General features: G+C 45.7%; 1 protein-coding gene across 3 annotated transcripts in view; it reads right to left on the bottom strand.

Moving 5' to 3' along the window:
- The window catches only part of Pdgfc (platelet derived growth factor C), a 181,942-nt gene extending 156,579 nt beyond the window's left edge, over nucleotides 1–25,363 (bottom strand). The window contains exons 1-2 of one of the 3 annotated variants that reach the window (XM_013522907.1): nucleotides 24,617–24,693; nucleotides 24,471–24,504 (exon numbers count right to left, since the gene is read on the bottom strand). In XM_013522907.1, the coding sequence (XP_013378361.1) occupies nucleotides 24,471–24,504; nucleotides 24,617–24,678 (96 nt within the window). In that variant the 5' untranslated portion in view covers nucleotides 24,679–24,693. Of the gene's footprint in view, nucleotides 1–24,470; nucleotides 24,505–24,616; nucleotides 24,694–25,344 lie in introns of those variants that run through there. The other 2 variants (XM_013522909.1, XM_005400945.2) reach the window with 2 other exon arrangements.
- Nucleotides 25,364–25,480: the final 117 nt, after the last annotated feature.

Raw genomic sequence — 25,480 nt, 5'->3', positions numbered from 1 at the left:
TTTGTCCTTCTCAAAACTCCTCACTGGCAGGTAAAGTCCAGCACAGAGGTTTTGTGCATTCTATGCGTGGCTGTCACATCGGGACCGAGCGTCCTGCTGCACGCACCATGCACTGTAGAAATACACACATTCACACGTGCCGTGTACATGGCGGCCCACCTTGAAATACATGCCTGAGAAAATACATCAGTAGTGAACATTTAAGAGAGTGAAACATAGTCTCCTAGACAAAAATCTAAATTAATAAAAAACAATGATTTCAAAGAAAAAGAGGGGGCCTTCAATTCATAAATGCTAAACAACTACTGTCCGTCTTCCCAAAGCAGGGGAGGGATGACAAAGGGATGCGTCTGTGAAGGAAAGAGCTCCACTGCCCTTCATACGAGAGCTGAGCTTGGGAGCGGGTAAGACGGCCTTGCAGAAACAAACTGCAGAGCAACGGATGGAGCAATGACTCACTGTCGGGACACTGGCTAACACACACGGGATTGCAGAAAGCACCTTGGGGATTTTAATGACTGTAGAAATTGAAGAGTTTACTTTCAGTTCTCACCTAAAAAGGATTCTGCACTGTACCACTCTCCCCTGCTGAACTACTTCCTCATCTACCATGCAGAGCATGGAATAAGTCATCCTACAGTGGCGAAAACAACAGCTGTGGTGCAACTGCACAGGTTAAACCCATTAGCAAGAAATGCAAAGACATGTGAATCAAAGTGTACAAACATAATGCAGTGTACATTTCACCCACGCATGTGTCAGTGAAAACCCCAAGCAAGTGTTTTACGGCAAGGATATTCTCCTCTGTGATGAAAGAATAACGGCCTTGGTGTTGGTTCTTCACTTCCTGTGCCTGGGGTTTTCTTCACACCTCCCTTCTCTGAGGCCACAGGGAGTGCTGGTGTGCCAAGGCCATGGGCAGAGAGCTACTGCCCCTTGCACACTCGTCCCTTAAGAGCAAAACCATTTATCTTTTGTAAAAGGAATTAATTTTTATGAGAAAGACTGTGATTTTTGTAGAAAAAAATTTCCTTCTTATAAAGTGCCTGTTTCTGGATGTACCGCCAGTCCACACAAACCACAAGGCCTGGCCCGAGGCGGCCAGCAAAGCCCAGAAAGCAGGGTGAGCCCTGCTGCCCACAGCCCCGTGACTCAGAAATGACCTCACCCTCTCCAGAGTGACCTCACTGCCCAGCGGGGAGGGCCAGACAAGCAGATCCCTCAGTCACGCTCAAGGCATGCTTTTGTACACTTAAAGACTCTCCTAAACATTTCCAGAATGAATAGAGACCATCAAACGTAATCGAGAATGCTCGGAATAGTGTCTGGGGTTTCCTAGGTGGAGAAGGCAGGGCAGGCATGGGCATCACTCTCCGGAGCCACCAGCAGACAGCAGTCAGCGAGACGGCTGCCATGTCCTAACGCCACGAGGCCAGAGACTGCCCTCTGGTCTCCTGGGACCCCTGCCGCCAGGAGGGGCAGGGAGGAATGAGCAGGCGGAGAAGGGAAGGAGTCAGAGATCTGTCTGTGACAGCAGCCATGGACAGATGCGCCCAGATGTGCCCCATTTAAACCTCAGCACTAACTGTCCTCCTCAAAGCTCCAAATCCACTTCCCTGCTTGAAACTGTCTCTCCCTTGACAGCTGTCGAGGGACGTGGCCCTGTCATTGCGTGCTGAGGGTTCTAAACTGTAGACGGCAACTTTCATGGGAACTATGTGGTCACAGGTCCCGAGTTAACGCCAAAGTGCGCCCAGGACAACGGAACGTGAGAGAAAGAGACGGAGGAGCACATGTAGCTCAGTGGTGCAGCACTGGTGTAGCAAGTGTGAGGCCCTGCGTTCCATCCCATCACTGCTAAAAACACAAAAATAAGGGAGGAAAAACCATCTGCAGAGTTTCAGTTATCTTGTTGCTTTGCATGCGTTGTTGTCTTCCTTGGCTGATTTCCTCACATGCAGCCACACTGACAAGAGCTGACACCCCAAGCCCCTGCCTTCCGTGAGGCAAGCATGTAAATCACAGGCGGAAAACAGGGACACCTCTGCCCTTTCATTCTGTTCTTTAAACAGAACGCTTAGTTCCTTTTAGGGTCACAAACACATACCGTAGTGTTTCTTCCAAAAACAAAACACTATTCCCAAGGACAGAATTTGTTGTATGATTTACACCAGCAGTTGGAAAGGAATTTTATTCTTGATTTTCTAGGAGGTGACTACCTCAGTGCAGGATGAGGCAGCAAATATAGCTCACAATAGCTCAGTGTAGGGTGCCAACCGGATACTGTAGAGCATAAACAGACAGCTCTGAGATCACATCAGGGCGCCCCAAAGTCAGAAGGGACAGGTGCCGCTATGTCCCACGGACCAGCTGCACTTCAGCAAGTTAGCTCAGTTTCCCACCCTGAGGGTCTCCAAAAGCAGGACTAGTAGGTGTCCTGCAGGAAAGGAGAGCTCAGGCAGTGTCTGCACACCAGCCAGGCCAGCCGCAGGTCAGAGACAGTGTCTCCCTGTTTCCATCGCCACACTTGTCTACAAACAAAGCCCCTGGTGTGTAACCCACTGGCATGTTCCAGATGATTCCAAGTGTACAAAAAAAACCCCACAATATTTTCTTGATTGTTAAGGCTTAAAAGCAGGATATACAAACTCCATGCAGAGATTCAAGACAAAAAAAAGGAAGGAGGAAACTCCATACGGTGCCAAACGCTGGCAGCTATCTTCTTTCTTCCCAGACAAAACTCTTCGGTCTTATGAAAACACCATTTCTTGTAAAGCGCCAAAAACAACACAGATAATTGTCCCGAGCCTTCTGCGCTGACTGTGGCCACAGCCACACTCAGCCTGTGGGACAGGAATCGGGGCCAACTGGAAATCCTTGCCCCGAGGGCCCGAGTGAGGAATGCCATCGCCCACGCTGTTAAACCCCAGTCTTGCACGTAAGACGCTTTCTGTTAGCATGGTAGAAAACGCTTCGTGCATTTGCTCCCCGCAAACGCTGCGTGAGAGTTAGGTTTGAAACTCACCCAGTGTTGTTTCCAATACAGTAGCGACTTAAGCTTAGCAGAGAACATTTGGGAAACACTGAGGTATTTGAGGAGGGTGTGGCCGCCCCTCCCTCCCGAGCTGCTTCCTCGGTACTTCCAGATAAAACACTTCACAATATTTTAGCGTATTTTACCTTAGCATTTCTGTGTGCATAGGAATCCTTCCGAAGGCATGCCTAAAAGCATTTAAAATCCTCTTTTCACCTGAAGTCTCCTTTCACGTTAGCACATGAAGACTTGTTCCCGTGGAGAGAAGGCATCTCCACTGTGGCCCAGAATCCCAGAGTCATGGCGGCGCTGTGTCATTCACGGAATTTCTCGCGGGAGGTTTATGCCCCACGGGCCAGCGCTGGGCCTCTGTTTCACTAACGGATGGCGGGTGGCGTGAGTGGCTGAGATAAGAGACAGGTGGGAAAGGAGGACCACTGCCGGGGACTGGGGCCTCCACACCCACCTCTAATCCCTCCCGTTCCCAGGGACTTTCCTCAAGCAAAGCCAGAGACCCTCTTTGGTGAAGAACTGGAAAGCGATCAACTTATTCTCTGGCTGCCCAAGACTCAGAAGTCACGGGAAGCTTCATGATGATTCCTCTAAATACTCAAGCCACTGAGGCGGTGCACAGTATAGAAACTGAACCATGTCCCTGGCGCTGCAGAAAAAAATGAAAAAAGGGGCTGGGAATTTAGCTCAGCGGCACAGCGCCTGCCTGGCAAGCTCAAGGTCGTAAGTTCGATTCCCAGTACCGGAGGGAAAAAAAAAAAAAAAAGAAATTAGGACATTTTGTTTCAGAGTTTGATACACTTGATTAACATGCAAAAAGCCTGGGGAAAGAATATACTGTTCACTTATTTTCACACACACACACAAAGATGCATACATTTTCACAAATTCACTCACGGTCTGTGTGGCAGTATTTCTCCATAATGCACTAGCCTCGGGTGATTATTAATGAGGGGTTAGGAGGTTACTCAGCAGCTAAGCCCAGAAGAATGTCTGTGTGAGGGGAACTGACTCTTCAGAAGGAGGAGGCCTGCGGAGCAGGACTATTTGTGAAAGAGCTGCTTCCTAGCCAAGAAATTTCCTATACTGTGCACAGGCAAAATGAAATGAGTCATCACGCTTTGCACTTGCTAAACGCCTGGTAGTGGACTGACCTTTGACCATCTATGACAAGCAAGGTCAGCTCCAACTAGGAAGCAGTGCTGCTCCCCGGCCTTCCTCCTGGTCCGCGTTGGAGGACTCACCTGAGATGGTGCAGATCCATCCTGGAGGAAGCTATTATAAACTAGGTAACAGTATTTTTAACTTCAGGAAAAAAAGCAACACAAGAGAAAATCGAAGCTTCATGGTTTTCTTCATTTTTTTTCTTGTGTTTTATTTTAACTCAAGAGTTGGGCCGAGGAAATAGCTCAGTGGCTCAAGTGCCTGACTAGCAAGCTCAAGGTCGTGAGTTTGAGTCCCAGTACCAAAAAAAATAAGAATAAACACAGAGTTACACAAGTACCGACAGGCCCAGCCAACTACTACTGCTCTCCCGTATTGCTTCCTGGTACATACACTGTTAGCAAAAGCCACGTGCTTTAAACAGTGATGAGGGAGGGAAAGAACGTGCCACCTGAAAATACGCTACGCTGGCCCAAGGATTGTGTTGAGCTGAAGGGTAGGAGAAGTCCTAAAACAGGATGGAAATGTCCTTTGAGGAAGGGGCTCGCTGTTTTCTCTCACTTCTCCAGCCCGCTCTCCAGAGCTCTCTCTCCTTGGTTAAAATGACACTGAAAACCCCACACCTAACCCCATGTGTAGATTTTCACTTCTCTTCTCTGAAGCTCCAACGCCCCTTAAAGTTAAAAATATTAATAAAATCCTCGTGTTTTTTCTCCTGTTGCGCTCTAGCTTGGCAGTGTAATTCGCAGACCCCAGCTTACAGCCAAGAAGTGGTGAAAACTGTTCCTCACCCACCTACAGATCAGCAAGCAAAAGAAATCTACTTCTAATGGGAGAAGTCTGTAAGTGTTTCACTGGTAAGTGTCTGTAAGTATACGAAATGAGAACTGAAAAAAAGGCGAAACTGAAAAATTGGTGAAAACATCCAAAGAAAACGCCAATTGGCATAACAAATAAAATCAGCAGTTCACATGTTTATAGTTTTAAAAAGTCCCTTGTTAGGGCTTGTAACTTTAGAGCACCTACCACACCCTGATGTGGGCAGTACAGACAGAGGGTTTATATTTTACATGGACAGCACGGAAGGAGACACTTCTCCTTCATTCTCTGCAATTCAGATATAATACTTGCATGCCTTGTCAGGCAAGGTTCTAGGCACTAAAGACAATACAGTGAAGAGGGAAAAAATAAGCCTGTAATAATAACAACGAAACCCTCAGCCCTGAGAATTCTCACAAAAGCTCACTTCCAAGAAAGGAGAAAGCAACCTTGCTTATCCTTGGGTTCACTGAATCAGTTCTCTTTGTGGAGTTGCACGCCCTCTACAACCAACATGACCACACAGTTTCAAGGCAATGCACAAAATATACGTTTCTGCATTTATGTATGGTGGCATTTTAAGAAAGTTTGAAATCACTGCTAACCACGTGAGCCGTGATTAACTGATGGGAGGGTCTCAGCATCTGTGTTAGGAGCGAGAGGCTGTTGGAAGAGCCCTCTCACCCACTGAGGTGCTCACAGAGCACTGCAGTCTCAGGTTCCCTGTCCTGATGGAGTTGCAATCCAATGTAAGATCTACCTCAGGACAGCAACCGGAGAGGAAGGCACTTCTCTGTCCGCTGCAAAGCCAGCTGCGCTCTGCAACACTGTTCTAACCAGGGAAAGGCACGCGCTTCTCAATGTGGTCAAAACCCCACCCGAGAGAACTGCATTCCGTCCAGTTAGGAAGGTTCAAATCCTTGCTTTCTACTGAGGACTCATTGCACAAGGGACCAAATGAAATCTTTCCTAAGCCTACAGATGTACTAAGCCCCCACATTTAGAAATTGGGCCACTTCAAGCATAATTTTAGGGACAAAAGTAAATAGAGAAGGGGGAAGTGTTTTACTGCCTGGAATAGTCTTACGCTTTAGACTTCCCTCCCCGAATACTTAAGGACAAACATTAGTCACATAATCTTATCTGGAGTGACTTGTTTTAACATGTACACTGAACTGAAATAAAATGCACTCGGTACCATAAGATAATATACTTAGCAAAGGGATGAGTTTGCTGCATTCCCAGATATGGCATGTTTCACATATGAAAAACTTTTTTCTAGAGGTTTAACTAAAATATCTGTTTCCACTCACATCTTCTATGCACTTAAACAAGCAGATTAGTCATGAAACAGTCAGAAACAAAGAATTTCAGGTCACAGAATAATGGTAGAGTTAGCCTAAATTACAGCTTGGTTATTACACACAGACCCACAAGGACACTGCCAAGTTTCTCAGGAAATGCAATACCTACCTACTTGTTGTCATTACATCACTTTAGAAAATACCAATATTTAGCACTCGGTGGAAAATTAAATAGGTATCTTTAAGAACATTTTAATGAAAGTCTATTTTTGTTACTCATTGAAATTACTGACAGCATTAAAACTGAGTCTATTAATGTTTTAAGACATGAACTATGCTTTATCTGACATTTCCAATACAAGGACCTAACTCACACACAAGATATGAAAATCAATGTTGGCAGCTAGACTAGCATGTAGCTCGCAGGGGTCCGTTCTCCCCAGTGCCTAAGTGAGATTCCTAGCACTGAACATTCAATAAATTGATCTCCTAATGGTATGCAAAAGCTAGTGATCTTCCTCAACTTTCCCAATAGCTATCAAGTAAAATGCCTTAATATTGTTTATTAATCTGCATTAGACTTAAAAACTCAGTCTGTACAGCATTTCCTCCAGCAAGAAAATTAGTTGTAAAAAGATCAATGAAAAATATATAATCATCTTTAAAAGCTGGGGCATAAAAGGATATTGACAAATTAATCTGAAAATGGCACTGGTAAGTGTACAGTCTCTTTTATCTACGATAAAGATAAGTGTCTACAAAGAAAACAGACTGAATGTTGCCTTTTTTGGAAACACCGTAGGAAATCTTAGCATAGTATTTGGAGTACAAATAAAAAATTGAGACACAATGTAGAAAGTACTGAACTTAATAAAATGACTTCTTAAGTATGCCAGATTCTATCTCTTAAATCAGAGGATTTACGTATCCGAGCATCATTTGCTGACATTGAAATTACTCTTTTTAAAATGTATTTCATCCTGCAACTGGGGAATCCTCTCCTCTCCCACAAAAGATCATCATTTTTGTCACCATTGTTTTTAAACTTTCACTTTTCACTGAGTTACCCGACCATCTCTGGAGGAGCCAAACCAAGTAACCAACAAACGAAGAACACCTAAGGATGGGCTTAATGTCCACGTTGCTTCCTGGAGTCAACTAAGCACAGCATGAGAAGGAATCTGTGAAAACTCCTGGACTTCAGAAAGAATGCATTCACATGCAAATGTCACATCCACTAGCAAAGGTCACATGTTATTTCCTACAGATCCCATTTCCAATAATACCACAGTAATTTTCATATTATCCTGCTCACATTGCAATAGGAGTGCATCACAGGCTTATTATCATTTCAATCAGTAGACGTCTTTGTCTTGTAGAAGCAAAGAAAAACATTGTACTCCCAACAATGCTCCTGACATTTTATTCTTCTTAAAAATTTATCATATGGTAATACTTTAGACACTACCATAAAAAGACATAAAATATGTCTCCTTCCCACAAAGTATGTGTGTCTGCTTTTTGAAAGGAATAAACCCCAAGCTCTATAAGAGCACGAGCCATAAGATAGGAAAGAGTGAAAATGACCCGTCTAGGAAGCAGCCCTTGTGCTCTCCCAATGATCAATACATTTAACAGGCCTGAGCTCAGGGACTAACTGACATTAACAGCAGGACGCAGCTGCTGGAATACGGTGTGTATCAGCACACAAAGTCAGTCTTCATCCCTGCTAAATGTTACCCCTCCCGGTTCCGGGTGCAACTCTCTCAGGCAGAGAAATGACATGAGCGTGAAAATAAATGGCGTGGGCTCTATGAGTCCTGAAGCTTTTCGGTGCCTTAGGTTTGTGGAAAAGCGGGGACGTACACTTGTGCAGCCTGTGCACCATACTTATGTAAGTAGCAGAGGGTATGCTTTTAATTTGGTTGTGACACCATAAATATTGGCATACTGAGCGTGTGCTTCCTGCCATGAATTGCGAACTCTCTCTCCAGAGCCTGCTTCTGTTCTGTCCACATGCCAGAGCCAAGGCCTGCTTGCCCATAATCTCATGATCAGAGCTGAGAAAATCAACTTTATTTCCAAGGAGGGGAAAAAAAATGTACCCTTTGAGTGATTTTTTAAAAGAGCTTTTCAAAAATTTGCCTTCCAGGGGATAAATCAGAGATGTCAATCTCAAAACCCCAAAGCATAAGAAAGAGAAACAAACTAAAGGTAAACAAAGCACATGAGTTCTAGCTTATGTGAGTAAGAGAGAAAAGAAGAGGGGAATGGACAAAACAAATAAGTTAGGAATGAAATCGGACTTTTGAGTGTCATGCTCTTCTCTGTCGTGAGCCGATGGAATAAGCCTTTATCAGAAAGTTTCTAGTTCAAAACAGTCTTCCTGGAAATCATACATTTCTGTTTTCTTATTGAGGAAATAACATTTCATGTAGTCATCATTATAATTCTGCCCACCAGGTTCTTTCTGCATTAATTTTACTTGGCCTAAGCAGAAAGAGTGAGGCCCTCCTGTGTATCGCCTTTTAGTTCCTCAAAAAGAAGCCAGATACTAGTTGTGTCTTTGGGGTTGTGAAATAAGGCATATGACTTCTTTGAAGGCCCTCAAGGATGACTTCGGATCCCAGGCCAGTGCTCCGGCAGAACAGGCTGTCTCAGATCTCCATGGGCTGTTTTCACTTCATGTCTATCCGCCAGCAAAGCACTCTGTGAATGATCAGTCAGCATTTTATTTTCTGATGATTGAAGTTTGGGGAGATAGGACCAAAACACAATCACACTCCCAAGGACCAAGTGGGAACTTCTGCACTGTTCTGGCAATTTGGAGAAGGTAGACAAGATGTCGGACTGCGGGACCAGGGAAGTTTTGAGGTGTGGGCACCAGGCAGGCCAAGACACACACACACACACACACACACACACACACATGGACTTTGGTCCATGTGGCTTCAGGATCTCGAGGATGTGACCCCATACCACAGGAGTCACCAATACTGCCGCCTCCGAAAGAGCTGGGTTTTAAATAGAATGTGTGCTCTCTCACAAGGCTGGGGCTTCTGCTTCAAACTCTCCTTGTCTGGTGAATGTTTTATCCTTCGAGACCCAACTTGAATGAAGGCCTCATGGAAAGCCTTTTCTGCCTCGGCTGTAGCATGCCCCTGGCTCTGAGCAAACTCCTATGCATCACAGACACACAGACTGTGAACATCGACAGCACAAAGAATCACACTTTCTTTACCTGTTTTCAGGGTGCAACAGGTTTGTTAGGACAAAAGGCACTTGGTGTGCATGGGGCTGGTTGATTTTTTAGGTGAAAGAGGTGTAAGGACCTGCAGCCAGGACAGTACACAGCTCAGGTAAGCGGACGTCAGTCACAAGTCCTCTGTTCCTAAGAACCACCGATGTGAGCTCTCTCTAGGCCCTGGGACTAGCAAGGCTGACTCTTGGAACTCCTGGTTTGGTCTTCGGTCCTGCACCATGAGCAAACCTTGGAGCTCATTCACCTGCAAACCCATGGGTCCCACCCAGACTCCTACAGTAAATCAGGATTTTTTGTATGGATCCCTGTATAGGCTTTACTGTGGGAGAAGCATCCATCCACATTTGACTGCAGGAAACAATGCCAGAACTCAACTGTGGGGTCATCAGGTTATCAGGTGTTCTCCTCCAAACGATCGACTAGGGACCAGAGGGTGTGGGAAAAACCTGGGTCACAGAAGGAACAGCAAGGACACATTCATCACAGTTTAGGTCACACATACCCAGCCTCTGATGTGGGACGATGAGAGTGAGGAAGCAGAAACCACCAAGGTACCCATGTTAGTTACACACAGAAATGTTAAAATTCATTCGTTAGCTGGGTAGTAATCCTAGGCTTGTTTAATCTGCCGTGTTATACATATTTTGAATTTCTGTGAAGGAATGCCAAAGCAAATCTGTCAGTTTAAAGCTGCATTTGCAGATGTGGAGAGCAAACCCAATCGTGAGAATCAGAAAGTCTTCTAAACACTTGTGTGACCCGGTCCCACAATGAAACAAGATGCCAACAAGATAGGTACGAGGAGTCCAGGGATGGAAAGACAGACAGATGTGTTCCACATGTACATTTTCAAGGGAAATGGTGAATCCCTCAGACAGAGCCAGAATCCCTCCTCCACCCAGCCCCAGGTTCCAGTCAGAAGTAGTGCTTTCTCAGATGTGCAAAGGTCAGTCTGACTTTTAATTATTCCAAAGGATGGGACACTCATGTTTCTGAACTGTCAGGGTATCCATATTGCAAATTTCCCTGGAACCATGTATCAATTTAGAGTGAGACAGCCAGGTATGATGGTACAGACCTGTAATCCCCGCTACTCAGGAGGCTGAGGAAGGAGGATCTCCAGCTGGAGACCAGCCTAGGAAATTTAGCAAGCGATTGCTGCAAAACTTGAAGAAATGAAAAAGGCTGGGGACAGAATTCTGTAGTACAGCAACCCTAGATTCCCAGTACCAGGAAAGAAAATGAGCTAAAGAGTCATGATCTTGTAAGACAGACTTTTCTCCACCCAATAAAATTCAGGAGCAACAAAATGAACTTGTATTTTTACAAGGACCAATTCTTGCACCTGTTGCTAGTAGCCATGGAAACCTTAGGAAGACTGTCCTGGGATCCAAGCAGACACAAGTTCCTACCCTACAAATGCACCCAAAAACCATTCTTTGGGTGATGTGGAACATGCACCCTCAGAACAGAGAAATGCAGCTATTTTCTGTTCTCCTGTGTAAGCAACTGCTATAACTTGAACCCAGTCCAGCAAATCTCTATGTGGCTTCCAGAGCTTTTAAACAGGTGTGTACAGTGCAAATGACAGCCAGCACTTCTGCAGCAAAGAACCAAGCAGGCTTAAGGTTATCCCTCCTTATTTTATGGTTTCGGACGATGCACTCATTAGGACGTCAGAGCCAGAAGATGAAGTCTAAGTCATTCAAGTGTTCACTTGATTTCTACGGTGTTTGTTATGGCTTTTATCTCAGTGTCTCTCCAGAGCCTCTTGCACTAATAGATGGGGCTTTTGGAGATAACTGGGTCATGGTGTGTGCTACTGGACTAGTCCACTGATGGGTTTATACCTGGGTATGATGTTGAGAGGTGAAGCCTCGTGGGAAGGGGTGGATGGGTGGGCGTGGCCTCCCTTGGTCCACTGCACTGCCTCCTGCCTGCCCGGCCATGGACTGTTTCTCCTCTGTTAGGCTCCTCCTCCATGCCACCCTGCCTTGGAACCAGCAGACTATGGACTGAAACCTCCACAAACTTTGAGTCCAAATAAACCTAGCCTCCTTTTACTTGTGAGAGTGGGGCATTTTGTCTCCTCAATGAGAAAGTAACTGAGAGAGTGCTTTTATTAATCTGTGAAGCATTTTTATAAAAATCCTTGCTAACTCAGTTTAGATGTCCTTTAGTAACATACTGCTATAGTCAGGATTAACAAGGGAATAGATTTAATACAGGACACATAATTTATAGGATTATTTTATAATATTCACCCAAAAAGTTGAATGCAGAAAAGCACAAGAGATCTGTCCACACACTGGAAACCCAAAGAATCCAGCTGAAGACCAGGATCCCACGGCAGTGTCCTGCATGAGTCCAGCTGGAAGCCTTGAACACACGACCATGTCCCATGGAAGTCTGTACCAAGGATCTGCACTGGAAAGGTCCAAAGGTCAGTGGTAGAAGCTGGAAAGTCTGCACCAGCGGGATGGAGAATCTGTGCCAGCAGGCTGAGGGATCTGCACTGGAGCCAGGAAGTGATGCTCAAGAGAAGGATCAGAGCTCCCCTGAAGAGAACCACAGCCAACTTCAGCAACAGCAAGGACCCAAGATCCTCCAATGATAAGAACAGCTGAGTTCATATCAGAAAAACCAGAGCAGCAAGCTTCTCCAGGAGAACCAAGAGCACCACCTCTTCCTCTCTAGTTCTACTTTTATACTGCTGGCAATGGCCCTCAGGAAGGCCTTCCACACCCAGAACCACTGACTCTGTTCAGCTGGGTGCTACAAGCTGACCATGAATTAATCTACCACACATCTACTCTCCCACGTCACACCTCTCCACATAGCTGACTTTTAGGTCTGTACCTGGTGACTTCTGCCACTGCGTTCACAAGGTTTCTCTGCCTACCATCCCTACCTTTTCCTTCACCTCCACATCCCCAGCTTCGCACGTCCTCATCCCTGTAGATGGGTTGGCCAACCCAAAGCACCTACTTTAATCTCCTTCCTCTCCCATAAATTACACTTCTCCTGTAGCCAGGAGTCTGGACTGAAACATTGAAGGGTTTACCGACCACCACTGCTGGGAACCACTGCTTCACTCCCCTGCCACTCTCCCACTTTGTCAAGTTTGTATCCAGGCCCATTTCCTGGGAAACTTCCTTCCCTCCTCAGCCCAGCGTCTTGTAGTCTTGCTGAGCTCACCTGAGAGCCGTTTGCTCAGTGGTCAGCTCATCTCATCAGGGCTCCAGCAGCCGCCAAGCAAGAATTTCTGCAGCCAGAACCTTCTCATAGCTAACTGGTCTTTTCCTCTCCTCTGGGTCTCATCTGAACCCCCAAAACAAGCCAACAAGAAACAGAACATCTTCCTTTCTTTCCTTCCACTCTGAATGCACTGCATTATCCTTTCTCCCACAGAAAAACTCGGTGTCTCACTTCATCACTTCACTCATCAGCATTCTTCCCCAGCCCTCAGTAACATGGACATTTCATTCTGTTCCTCAACATTAAAAAATCAGACATGTGTGGTGGTGCATCTATAATCGCAGCAATGTGGGAGCCTGGGGCAGGAGGGTCCCAAGTTTAAGTCCAGCTTTTACAGTGTGGCAAATTAGCGAGACCCTGTCTCAAAATAAAAGATGTGCTGGAGAATTCACTCATTGTGAAGACCATAGGTTCAGCTTCCAATATCATACATAAATTAAAACTTAAAAACTGCAGGAAGCTCACACGTTCCCTGGTCCTCATATTCTTGAATCTCTGTTTCCTACTGCGGCCAATTTCTGTTATGTTTCTTCCTCTCTCCTCGGCATCTTCCACTACCTACCTTAGGGCTGATGTTATTTTTTTTCCTTTCCTGCTTTACCTTCCCAGAAGTTTCTTCATGTAGGTTTCCTGTTCTTTCTGACGGTAACCCTGTCCTCTCAGCAGCGTTCCTTTCTGTCTGCATCTGCTCTGCTCCTGTGGGGAAGCACGTCTCATCTATCACTTGTAACTCAGCCACCTGGACAGCAGAGGGGGACTGACAGTGGCGAGGGTGCGCTAGCTTCTCCAGGCTCAATGTTGATTTCTACCCCTGCAGTTCTACTCCCAGTCACCTGTGGATCTAGGTCTGAGACCACAGCAGGAACACTGCACTCTAGATTGCACACATCCTTTCCCTTCTCCTAAAATCTTCTCCTACCTGATTCTGCAGTTCAATGCCTATCACCTTTCTAGGACCCTTTATTCTAAATAAATCTCTCCCCTAACAACTTTCCTCAGCCTCTTTGAATAGCTCAGCTGTGAGTAGTCCGATTTTTCTTTGAATTCCTGCCCCACCAAACACATTACTTTTCCCTCCGCATTCCCCAGGCTGTGCATCTGCACTCCCTTCTGACTGTGAAGTAGTTGGCAGTGGGAGGTAGGTCTGTCACAGCGCAGAACCTAAGCATCTCCTGCAGGTCCAGGGTGCAAAGGCTCGGCTTCAGGATGGCACCGCTGGGAGGAGGTGAGCTTTTCAGAGATGGCACCTAAGGGGAGGGCTTTAGGTCTCCGAGAGTGTGCCTGCTCTTAATGGGAAGACTGGGTTCCACCTCTGGCCACCATGAGGTTAGCAGCTTCCTGTGCAATGAGCTCTCCGCCATGGTGAGCTGCCTCTCTACAGCCCCAAAAGCAGCAGGGCCGAGAGCCATCCACGGTTGCCGCTGCTGAAATTTTGAACCCAAAATAAACCTTTCCTCTGGACGAGCTGATGCTCTCAGGTGTTTTTTCACGGTAACAGAAAGCTGAACAACACACAGTCCAACTCGACTTAGCATCCTGCACAGCGTCTCACTGTTTCAGACAGAAACAAGTGCCCCTGGTGGCAGATGCGAGAGCCCAGAGCTCTTATTCAGAGAACACACAAGTGCATAAAGATGTGAATTGTTGTCTTCAGGATCATGCCGACTCCAACCTAAGGGAGGACCTTGCATCTTTTCATTGACTTAAGACCATCTAGCCCTGAGTTACTCACAAAAAAGAAAGAAAATAGCAAGCCACATGTTACACAGGAACTATAATGTCCACCATTGTCTGCCGCTCTTTAGACCTGTGGAGCTGGCGTAGTTATTTCCGCCGCTAAGCTTCCAGCAGCAACACTTAAAAGTTGCCAGTATGGTCTGATGCCATTAGTATTTAAAAAAGGCTCATTGATTTGTGTAAAGGGTTTCTTACACAATCACTTCCTTTAAGGCCAAAGGAGACAACCATGAGGAGAGAAGGTACAGAATAAGGAGACGCCATGGTATCAACACAGACATTATTTAAACACCCTTCACTCATTTCACTTTGCAAGCATATTTCTGGCTTCTGTTTTCATGACTCCTCCCGCCTACATAAAGTGTGGGACCACAGATTTGAGCACTTGTACCCAACTGGCTCTCTTTCTGGACAGTCCTAGCACATATATCCCTCCTGCTCAATTTCAGAGGTCACTTACTATCCTGATGTGACAAAGTAGTTCTAACAAAAGCAAGGTAACTTAGGGTGAACGTATTGTCCACTTGTCTAGTAATCCAAATGAATTGCACAAGAGGGTGGTTGTAATAGCAGTTTTATTACAAGACAGGCAGAGTTACAGGGACTGTAAATCAAAACCATTGTTAGGTTCCTGCTTTACACAGTTGTAGTTAGGAATCTACTCCTGTACGCCAGAACAATTATTTTGCAATTAGTTTAGATATGTCTGAGCCCACAAGGAACATTTCAGTTTCAATTATAGTATTTTCCTTGTACAGAACACAGTGCTACCAAAAATCAGGTCATTTTAACTTTTCACACAGGAGTTTTTAACCATTTTCCAAAGCTGAACAGATTTATAAATGTGCTTGATTTAAACTTTAGGTGTATTTCCAAGCCATACTGTAAAACAGCAATAGCGATACCCACACACCAGAGAAAAACAGACACAATAGGTAAGTTTGTAATCTCATTCCCAAGGTCGAGTACAGTCACAGTTCTACAAAACAGAATACACATCCCCAAATTTGGACTGCAAATCTATCACTTAAACATCTAGTAAATGAATCAATTTGTTTACCTGGCCCTGTAGCTTTTTATGGCCTTTCCATAAAGAAGTTATTACATCCATTCCCTTTATTTTGTTTAAGAGTGTTTGAATGAGTCCCAGAACCACACGCTAGTTAAACAAGCCTTCCTTAGATGGACGTGGTCTCGTATAATTCAGCACTACCAATGACATTCTCAGAACAATGTTTGTAGATGGAAGCACCACACATTCCCACACAGAAAAACTATTTCCTGCACTTTATGTAGTTTTTAACGTTCAGCAGATATAGTAAATAAGTCCTATTTTTCCATGCTTCCAAGTAAAAGTACGGCATTTGCACTTCCTCCAGAAGATTTGCACCTCGAGGTGTCTCACTATGGCGGGCTAACCATTCAGAAAGGATAGCAGAGGAAGATCGCAAGGGAATGTGAAATCCAGACCCCCTAATTGATTTCCTATGATATAAATGTTAGTTCTGAAAGGAAACCCTTTTAAAGCAGTTAGTTTAATGGGGTGTCCAACTGATGCCTATTAAAAGTTATCGGTACAGATTAAAAATAAATTTTCCACCAGGAAGAAAAACATTTTCTGTTTAGGAAGCAGAGAGATGATTTAATTCCTCATTTTACATTCTTAATCGTGGCTTTAAACCTCAAGCCTGCTAATTTTCTCAAGAAAACAGAAATGAAAAGCACTTTTTAAAGGGTTAGCATTTATCATCAATTGGGTTTCCAGAGTCAACATCTCTGAACATACTGGCCAGACTGTGACCTGAAAACTCTGCTATTTTTAGATTTCTGCTTTCTCTGGAAACAGACAAGACAGTTTTGACTACAGTGGTCAACACAAAGCAAAGATACAGTTGAACCTACCTCTTACAAGAATGTTGGTGTTTCATGAGCTATTTCTTGTATGGTAGAGGCAATGTATTTTCATGTAGAATTCCATAAATGGTGCACTTTTGCTTATAAGTAAAATTAATCTCAGTAAGAGTATGCATTATTGTGGAAATACTACTGCTTTCCCTCATACTTTTTATTACCTATGATGTATTCTCAGCACAAGATGCCTGGCTTCAGGACACCCCACTTCTGGTATAAATAGACAGATCCATCTTTCCACAACAACACTATCCAGTGTTTCCTTTCTGTTTTGTAGTGCTCCCATATATCACTAAGTATTCTGAGAAATCCAGCTGAGTTCTATCACCTTGAAAAGTGGTTTTGCTGCCCTGCAAACTAAACCCATGGAGCACTCTATCACTGAGCTACATCCCCAGCCCATTTTTTTCATTTTTTTATTGTGGGACAAATTCTCTATAAGCTGCCCTAGCAGAACTTGAGTTTAAGTTCCTGCTGCATTCATTTCCCTCACTGCTGGGATTACTGGCATACTCCACCACACCCAGTTTTTTTAACCTTTTTATTTTTCAGTGGTGTGGATCAAAGCCAGGGTCTTGACCATGCTAAGTGTTGTAAGCACTACTGCCGAGCTTAGTCCCCGGCTCCTGCTCTGAACGGGTAACCCCTGAGCCTCCAAATGGGGAATCTGACAGCAGGGCACATTCCGCCACGTGTTATGGTACGGTGATGGCATTTTCCCAATGTTTTAAATGATTTGCAGCATACTTCTCATCATGTCTTGGTTTAAAGCATGATAAATTAGAAACAAATGATACGGATTTGCCCTATTTCCCAAACCTACAAGAACTACCCAGTGGAAGAACTTTTTCTCATTTGTTGGTATCTTACATGTTAAGCCAGTGTTCCTTGTTAATGCGATGACTTTAAACATGGCCTGCTGCCATACAGAAAATTGTAATGACTTAATGATTCCCCATTTGCATCTCTAATCACCTGGACTATGAGTATGCGCAGCAGTATGGGAAACAAGCTGAGATTTAGTCCTCAGTGGGGGAAAGAAAAGATAAATAATACGACTGTTTATGAGACAGATGTCCTTATGCATAGCTAGCAAAAATAACTGCCAGAAAACACATGCAATAAGCACTGCTGTAGCTGGCTTCTCCGGTCTGCTGCGGCCCTGAGGGTGGGTGTCACCACCAGCCAGAAGTGTGTAAGCACAGAAGCCCGCCTGTCTCTCTCCTGCAAGCACCAGAATGCTTAAAATAGTATCCACCCATGAACAAGGATTTCCTAGAATGCAATCAGCGCAGCTTCCCCAAAATGCCAGCCTCTCAAGAGCACATGTGCTTACAGAATTCAGTCACTTTCCTGCCTTAATTACCAGGTGGGACCAGCACGGGCCTCTGGAGAAAGGCTGCCGTCACTCGTGCAGAGGGACCTCAGGGGAATGAACATTCCACTCGACGCTGAGATCCCTCTCCCTCCGCATGGGAAGGCTACGGCCTGTGTGAGCGGCTGATGACTCTGCGTGCAGGGCCCACTTTCACCCTCTCCCTTTCCTCCCGGGCCTCTCTCCATGCCCGCCATGTCCTGAGTGAAGTGTGAGATGGCTCTTGGGTACTGAAGAAGGAAATACGGGGAACAGCAGGGAGGGAAGAAGAAGGCCGGGCTCAGTGCTCGGATCGAGGGTCGAGGCGGCGCAGCCTGCCCTCCTGACCAGGTCACAACTGCCACACTCGCCTGATGACTGACCGGAAATGCCCGCAGTCGGGAGCTACTACGCACACCAAGGCAGACCGCTGCTGTGAGTGTCTGCTCAGAAAATAACGGGTCTGCCTGAGGCTTAAAGAGGAAGACAAGTTCTGCTTCCATTCAGCAAACTGCCAAGCCTGGAGGAACACCCCACCAAGGGCATCACCGCCTTCGAAAGGCAAGCCCGGGACTCGCTGGCCGCCTCTCGCACCGCTCCCCAGGGGCCTTGTCTCTCACCCGCCCTGGGCCTTCACGCACCTTTGGGTTTTCGTTGTTGTCTTCTGTGGGGGGTGTTTTTATATATTTATTCATTTGTCTGTTTGTTCGTTTCTGAGGCTGTTCCTTCTGCCTACAGTGTTTTTCTTTTTTCCAAAAGAATTCATTTCTAAATACGACACCTTCCCTCTATAGTTACTTTTTTCCTTGAAATCCCTGCCTAGCCATCAGGAACCATCCAGTAAAGCAGCAGAGGGTACCAGAAGTGACACGGGACATGCGTGAGTTTTAGGACAGGTCAGGCGTAGTGCTCAGGCCCAGGTCTCCTGGGCAGGATCTGCAACTTCTCCCGTGTGCACCCAGCACTCAGGACAAAGCTGAGCACAGAGCACAAGCTCACGACTATTTCCTGAAGGAAGACAAAACTTGAGTAAAACATGAGGCCATCTACAGGACAGAGGAAGAGGCACACAGCAGAGCCCTGCTCTGGAGTCAGACGAGGCCGAAACGCTCACCAGCTGGGGGTCTTAGCTGAGCTGCTGTCTGAGTACTCCGTGGAGAGGAGAACACAAACTACATGCTCTGCGAACACTGAGCACAGATGCAGCGAACTGGCCCTCCTGGGAGGCCCGGAGCACTGCACACTGAGACGCTCACACAGGGCTCTTGGACCCACACAATGATCCCCAGAGGACTTCTCCAAACGGCCACCCTGTTTTCCTTCTGATGGATTGCACTCTTTTACTGACACACACTGAGTATGATAGCAACGTAACAGGTCCTTGGATGCACTGTCACATGGTTGCACACGTTGGTTTCCCTCATGGAACCTGACTTGCACGTTGCCTCTGTCCCCCAAAGCCCCAGTACGTCTCTCATCCAGTACATCTCTCATCCAACTGAGAACTGACTCAACTACGTCTGAAACAAATCAGGCCACATATTAAAACATCATCATTTGAAAGTAAAAAAGGCCCTACACAGATCTCCAAGAAAGCAACATTAGCAAAGCCCGTCTGGCACAGAAGATTTATGTGAGAGACAAGACAAATATCCAGGGACGAGGCTGGCTGTCCAGGCACCGGGGACTAGAAATGTTTCAGGGTGGTGTGTGCAGGACAACGTAAGGGCTGATGACAGATGAAGCCAGTTAAACTCAATCTGAAATGTATTCTCCTGGAGGCCAAGAAAAAAATGAGCTAATACTACCAAAAATATCATGCTTAACAACTTTAATGGTTAGTGCACTAATTATAGCCTCTCCTTTTAACTTTTAAGTCTTTTTGTTTTCAGATTCAGAAACTTCACAAACAAAATATTTTAAAATCTAAACTTAATACTGCTTTAGGCAAGCCCTACAAGCCCACTGCTGTGAATTTTTTTGGAGGCTCTTGAGAGTAGAATGCTAAATAGCACATCCTACATAACACAGGATAAATCACATTTTGAGTCACTTGTTAAATCCATTTCAAAAGAACAATGAGCTGTGCATTCTAGCGCTCACGAGACATGCTTATTTGTTAATGTCTATGGTACTTTTACCCACATTTTAGGAACAAGTGTACCATGTAAAATGTTGAAGTTATTTTTAAAGACAGTAACAGTTCCCTGTAGAACCAAGCACTCCAATGTCAAACAACCATCTTCTTCAGCAGCAATCAATAAGCCAATGTGTTAAGTTAATACCATCTCTTATAGACTGAGTGTACCTGTTTTGCATAAGGTTCTAACATGTAACAGCAATAATTCTAAAGACACCATGGCCAGTCATTTGCCAAACTGCCATATTTCAGCATAAGTCCTCGAATCCGTGTTAGCCACAGGAGCTGCTCTGTGTAACGAATGCGACCCCTGAGGCTGTTTCCCTCAGTGCCGGTACAGAGCTTCAGCAGCAGTAGCTCCCACCTCACTTCACAACCTGCAAAGCACACAGCCTTCCAACATGATAAAGACTTGCTTTTTCTAAAAACTGTCTGAATTTTGACACCATGAGTCCCTTGCTTAATTGGTTCTGACACAGGGAAAATAGGTGAACCTACTAGCAGTTTACTGCGGTTCCACTCAGGTGTCCAAAGTGACCTCTGCTATCCCAGCTTCACCTATTTGTATGGTGGTGAAGAGACGGCTCTGACATCCCAAACATCCTATGTGTTGCTGGTTTCTAATGCATACAAACACCCACAATGTACAGGTGGGTCATCCATTTACGATTTTCATGAATCCCTGGTTCACAGCAAACATCACCTTGCCTTCAAGAAATCCAAGGGTGTGTACAGGAATGACGCATTTAAGAGATTGACTGACACCCACTGTAGCAAACCTACCGACTTCCATGCTATATGCTACATGCAAGTGGACTTCATAACATTCTACGTTTACCACAGTAGACATCTCATTATGACCAGGTTGGTCTTCTCATGAAAAAGAATCACACAGTGCAAAAAATGACTTCTTTGAGGAGTGATCCGTCTACTCTAGGTGACAAGAAGGTGCCACTCATCCAAAACCAGCAGCAGGTCAATGTCAGCCAGAGAGGCAGGGGTGGCCAACAGGGGTTGCAGTCCCTCTCCAGGGTGCTGTGTCTGCATCCCCATGTGTCTCCCCAGGCCCGACCTGGAGGAGCTAAAACCAAAGGAGCTGCACAAAAGCCTGGAAAGAAGCCAGTGCCTCGGCCCTTCCTCCAGGTCCCGGAAGGCCTGGGTCCCTAGTAGGAAAGAGAAAGATGGGAGTTTAACACGGATACCAGCTAAACTGTCCACAGCTCCGAGTGTCATTAAGCTTACCGAGCAATAGGACAGGAGTGCTCCAAGGTGATGGGGACCTGCAGGGTGACTGGAGGGCAGAGGAGGCTTTGAGAGGTGCCAGGCATCATAGCTCCACAGGTTCATTCTGCCAGGCACAGCACCCATTCCTCCCTCCCCCTCAGACGTATGTCAGCATTTGTCAGAATCAGTGATGATAGCACAGTAACTGAAAGTCAACTAACTACCCGATGATGGCCTCCTGAGCAAAAGGGAAGGGGAGACTTGAAAAAAGAAATCACAGCTGGAGTCGGCGGTGACGAAAAATAAAACAATCAGAAATATTAAACTTGGAGTAAATGGCAGGATTTTGACCGTGATTTCTGCCAGTTTGACTGATACAAAGCAAAACCCGTGTGGAAATTTTACCAGTCTTGGAAATACTTTGTTTGGCATTTGAGTCATTCCTGGACTTATTTAATGCATGATATTATCATTAGAATTTTGCTTCTGTAAAAGATGTGCAGGTTTGTAGAGAAGAATTTAGAGCTGTAGAAATACAAAGTTTGAGAAAACAAAGTAGTAATAAACATAAAGAATATGTGTGAAATATAAACGTAGGAAGGATGAAACAAGAACAGACAAAGCTGAAATGCTGGTGTCTGACACAGACAATGCAAGATGACACTATTGGGGAAACTTAGTGCACGATCCCAGTCTATTTGCAAATAATTACCACATGCTACAGTTAGTTCCTGAAGCTTCCTATAGACCTGTCATACTTTCTGAACACCCTGAGAGTTACCTGTAAACATATCTGATTAAATATAGAAAAATAACAATAGGTAAGGAAGCAAAAGCTGCAGCACAAATGGAATGGGGCTTTAAAGAATTACCTATGGGGAAAAGCAAAATTCATCATTATATAATGGTACTTCACTGAACTGCTTCAGCTCTCTCAAGCAGAACAGAAAAGAAATTCTCAAAGAAAAATCTCTAGGTGACAACATACATGCCACAAAGTGCATGCACTCAAACTCGGAGATGGACCTGCAGGAAAATGGCTTTGGGCCTCAGTCAGAGCTTGCTAAGCACAGGACCCATTCCATCACTGTGATTACCCGTTTGCTAATAAAAGAGCTTTGATGCTGCTGCCTCAGAAGGGTGGGACTGGGCGTTGACAAACCATGCCCAGTCCCCCCGCTCTGAGGTGGCAGGAAGGGAAAGCTGGTGCTGAAAATCCAAGCACAACACACAGGTCAAAGGCATACCCAGCAGACCACGGTCCCCCAAGTACATGGCCCCATCCCACACAAGCCTTGGGGAGCAGCACATACACACTGCTGATGCTCACAAGATGACCCTGGCATATTGGTCAAGGGAAGTGGGAGAAGAAGAAGCACATGTCAGCTATGGGTAAATTAAGGTCACTCACCAACGTCACAAGGTAGAAGAGTGCTAATTATTCCCCCAGCAATTTCTGACTCCTTATGCTACAACTCAGAAGCACTACCCCACAACTTAGTATTTCATGGTAGACATTCTCACCTGACATCCATGCCTATTGATATTAGTATTTCCGCACAGACATACAGGAAGTTTACAGGCAAGAGCCCTTCCCAGTTATCAGTGTTATCTTTTACCTCTTCAGATATACCTGGAGACACTTGTCTTATGTGCCAGGCTGCAGGGTTAAGAAGGAAGGACCGAGGTTGTGCCTGCATGGTGCAGGTGGCTGAATGCTGGAGCAACTGCGTGCCTAGCATGCCTGAGGCCCTGGGTTTGAGTCCCAGCTCTGGAAAAAAGGGAAGAAGAACAAGAAGAAAGAAGAGAAGGAAGGGAAAAGGATAAAAATAGCAAATGATATTAGGGCACGTTACAACGATTCTTACAGACAGGTGTCAAGAGCTTCAGCCCTACAGCAGACCAAAAAGCAGGAACCAGCAATGGGCAAATGACACTGATCCCTAAATGTGAATCGTGTCCACTGGAGAGCAGTGTGCCTAGCACTGGCTATGGCGGAGCCTCAGTCATCGGTTTCCATTCGGAACACCAAGTTATCACCAAAGCTGAACAAGTCTAGGAGTTTAGTCAAATAAATAACCCAGAAGGTTTGTATGCTGGGGACAAGACAGCACCGTGCTGAGGGGGACGAGCTCTTCTATTCAGGACGGATCAACCTGGTCATTTCCTACTTGGCACTTGGAAGACCTTTCACCAAACACTGCAGTGCACAAACGGACCCCATGGTATTTTTCCCGCATTGCCCTAGGAGAGAGTTTAAACTTACAGAAAAAGATAACTGTCAAAACTGAAAGAGCCACAAGGCAATTAAAAATCAACCCTAACTCAGTAGGAGGGCAAGAAATACCCAAATAAGGAAATGAAAAAAATGTTACAACTTAAAGGGAAGACGAGGAGAAAGAAGCTGCCATTCGGGCCAATCTGGTCCCACTGCAGAGGGAATCTTCTTCAGGACCCACCTGTTATCCTCAAATCTTGGAACCTTGAAGCCACGTGAAAGGCAACCCCAGCACATGCAAAAGATAGCTCTATATTGCCCCCTAGTGCTGGCCAGTCCCACCTCTCCTTAAGCTAAAACCTCCAAGGTGCGTGGTTTCTCTACTCCACATCCGGGGCCAACCCTCCAAGAGCTAAACATAGCCCAATATTCTGCCCACAGATTAGGAAACAACCCAGCTATTTTTAGCATCCTTCATCTCAGGAATGGCAACAGAGTGTGTGTGGCCCGGCTTAATGAGCCCACCTCTTTGGAGGCTGTGAACTAGCTGCTAAAGTAGCCAGTGCCTGCAGGTTTTCTGAAAGCTCGGGGTCCACTGCAAAGCATGAGGGCATTGGGGTCACAGGGCGGAACAAGGAAAGGACAGAGTGGCCCAGTATCCAGGGAGACCTGGAGATGCCAGCACACAGCAGGGGGAGAGTGATAGGAAGCTGTTGACACGATCCGGAGAAGCTTGCCCCATAAGTTGCATTACTATGAACTGGACATTTATTTTACATGAAAAAGAACAAAGGTTAGTCTGATCCGCTCCCCGCCTGGGTACAGCTGGTGCTGCAGCTCCTTTGATCCCTTTCCCTATCCTGCGCAGGTCTTTCAATTAGAGAGAGATCTCTGTGCCGCCCTTTGATCAGCAGTCTGCAGGTGCCCTGTGCCACCCGGATGAGCAGTCGCCTTGACACCAGCTGACAAACGCGACGCTAGGTGCTGGCACACCAGCAACCGATGCCAATGATATCCCAGAAGCTTTGCTCACCTCTGTTCTGACAGTCCAGACTTTCTGTGTTTTCCTAATGATGAACAGTGCAGAGATTACATGTGGCACTGAGGGTCTTAAACACCTCCCTAGATGAAGAAAGGGTGTCTTGGAAACACTGCCCAAGTGCGCTGCCAGCATCTCACCTGATTCGTGAAGGGTCAACATCCTCGCGCGTAAACAGACGAAATGCAGAGCCAAAGCACATTTCTTTTCAAGTAAGAGGCACCACTTATAAACAGGGCGTTTAATATTCCAATTTTAGACCGCCTATGTTAACACTGTGGTTTCGTGCGCGGTATAAAATTTCTATTTACAAAGGATTCTCAAAAATGACTTCATAATGGCAGATCAAGAGGAAAAGAGTTTAGAACTTGAATGATGTAAATCATATGGGGTTCAGAGGCTAAGCAAATTACACACCCCGAAGCCTCCCTGCTTTTATGAAAGGAGCCTTTCTCCAGCTCCGTGCAGTCCCGGCCCAGGGGAACTTGCATCTGAGAGTTTTCTAAACATTTCAGGTACACTTGAAAGCTGAAAGTAATTCTCATTTCCTATGCGGGATTAAGTCGTTTCCAGCACACACAAAATAGCAGTCATTCACTAACACATACGAAAAACACACCACCAGAAGGGCGCCGGCCTCGGAGTACAAAGGCATGTCAAAAAAAAAAAAAAAAGTGCAAAAGAAATGCATTTTTAATCCCCCCAAAAGTCCACACAGATTCTTGACCTGTGAATTTCTCATCTGCTTATTAACTGACGCCTTTCCACCTAGAGAGTTTTAATGAATGCGGCGAATGCACTTTCCCACCACCAACACCCCCCAACCCCAAATAAAGAAAAACCCCTGCGCAAAGTCCAGCGTGCCCACTCATTCATTTTGGACGCCTTTTTCAGGGCAGCTCCTGCACTTCTGGCTCAGGGAGCGTCCGCTCCTCCCGCGCGGCCCGGTCCGTCCCGGGCGCCCCAAGGTAGCCGGAGTGGCGGGGGGCTGGGGCCTCGCCTGC

The sequence above is a fragment of the Chinchilla lanigera genome, unplaced genomic scaffold (assembly GCF_000276665.1).
Source record: "Chinchilla lanigera isolate Chin_1 unplaced genomic scaffold, ChiLan1.0 scaffold00070, whole genome shotgun sequence".
NCBI lineage: Eukaryota > Metazoa > Chordata > Mammalia > Rodentia > Chinchillidae > Chinchilla > Chinchilla lanigera.
This window is presented reverse-complemented; position numbering and strand designations above follow the sequence as displayed.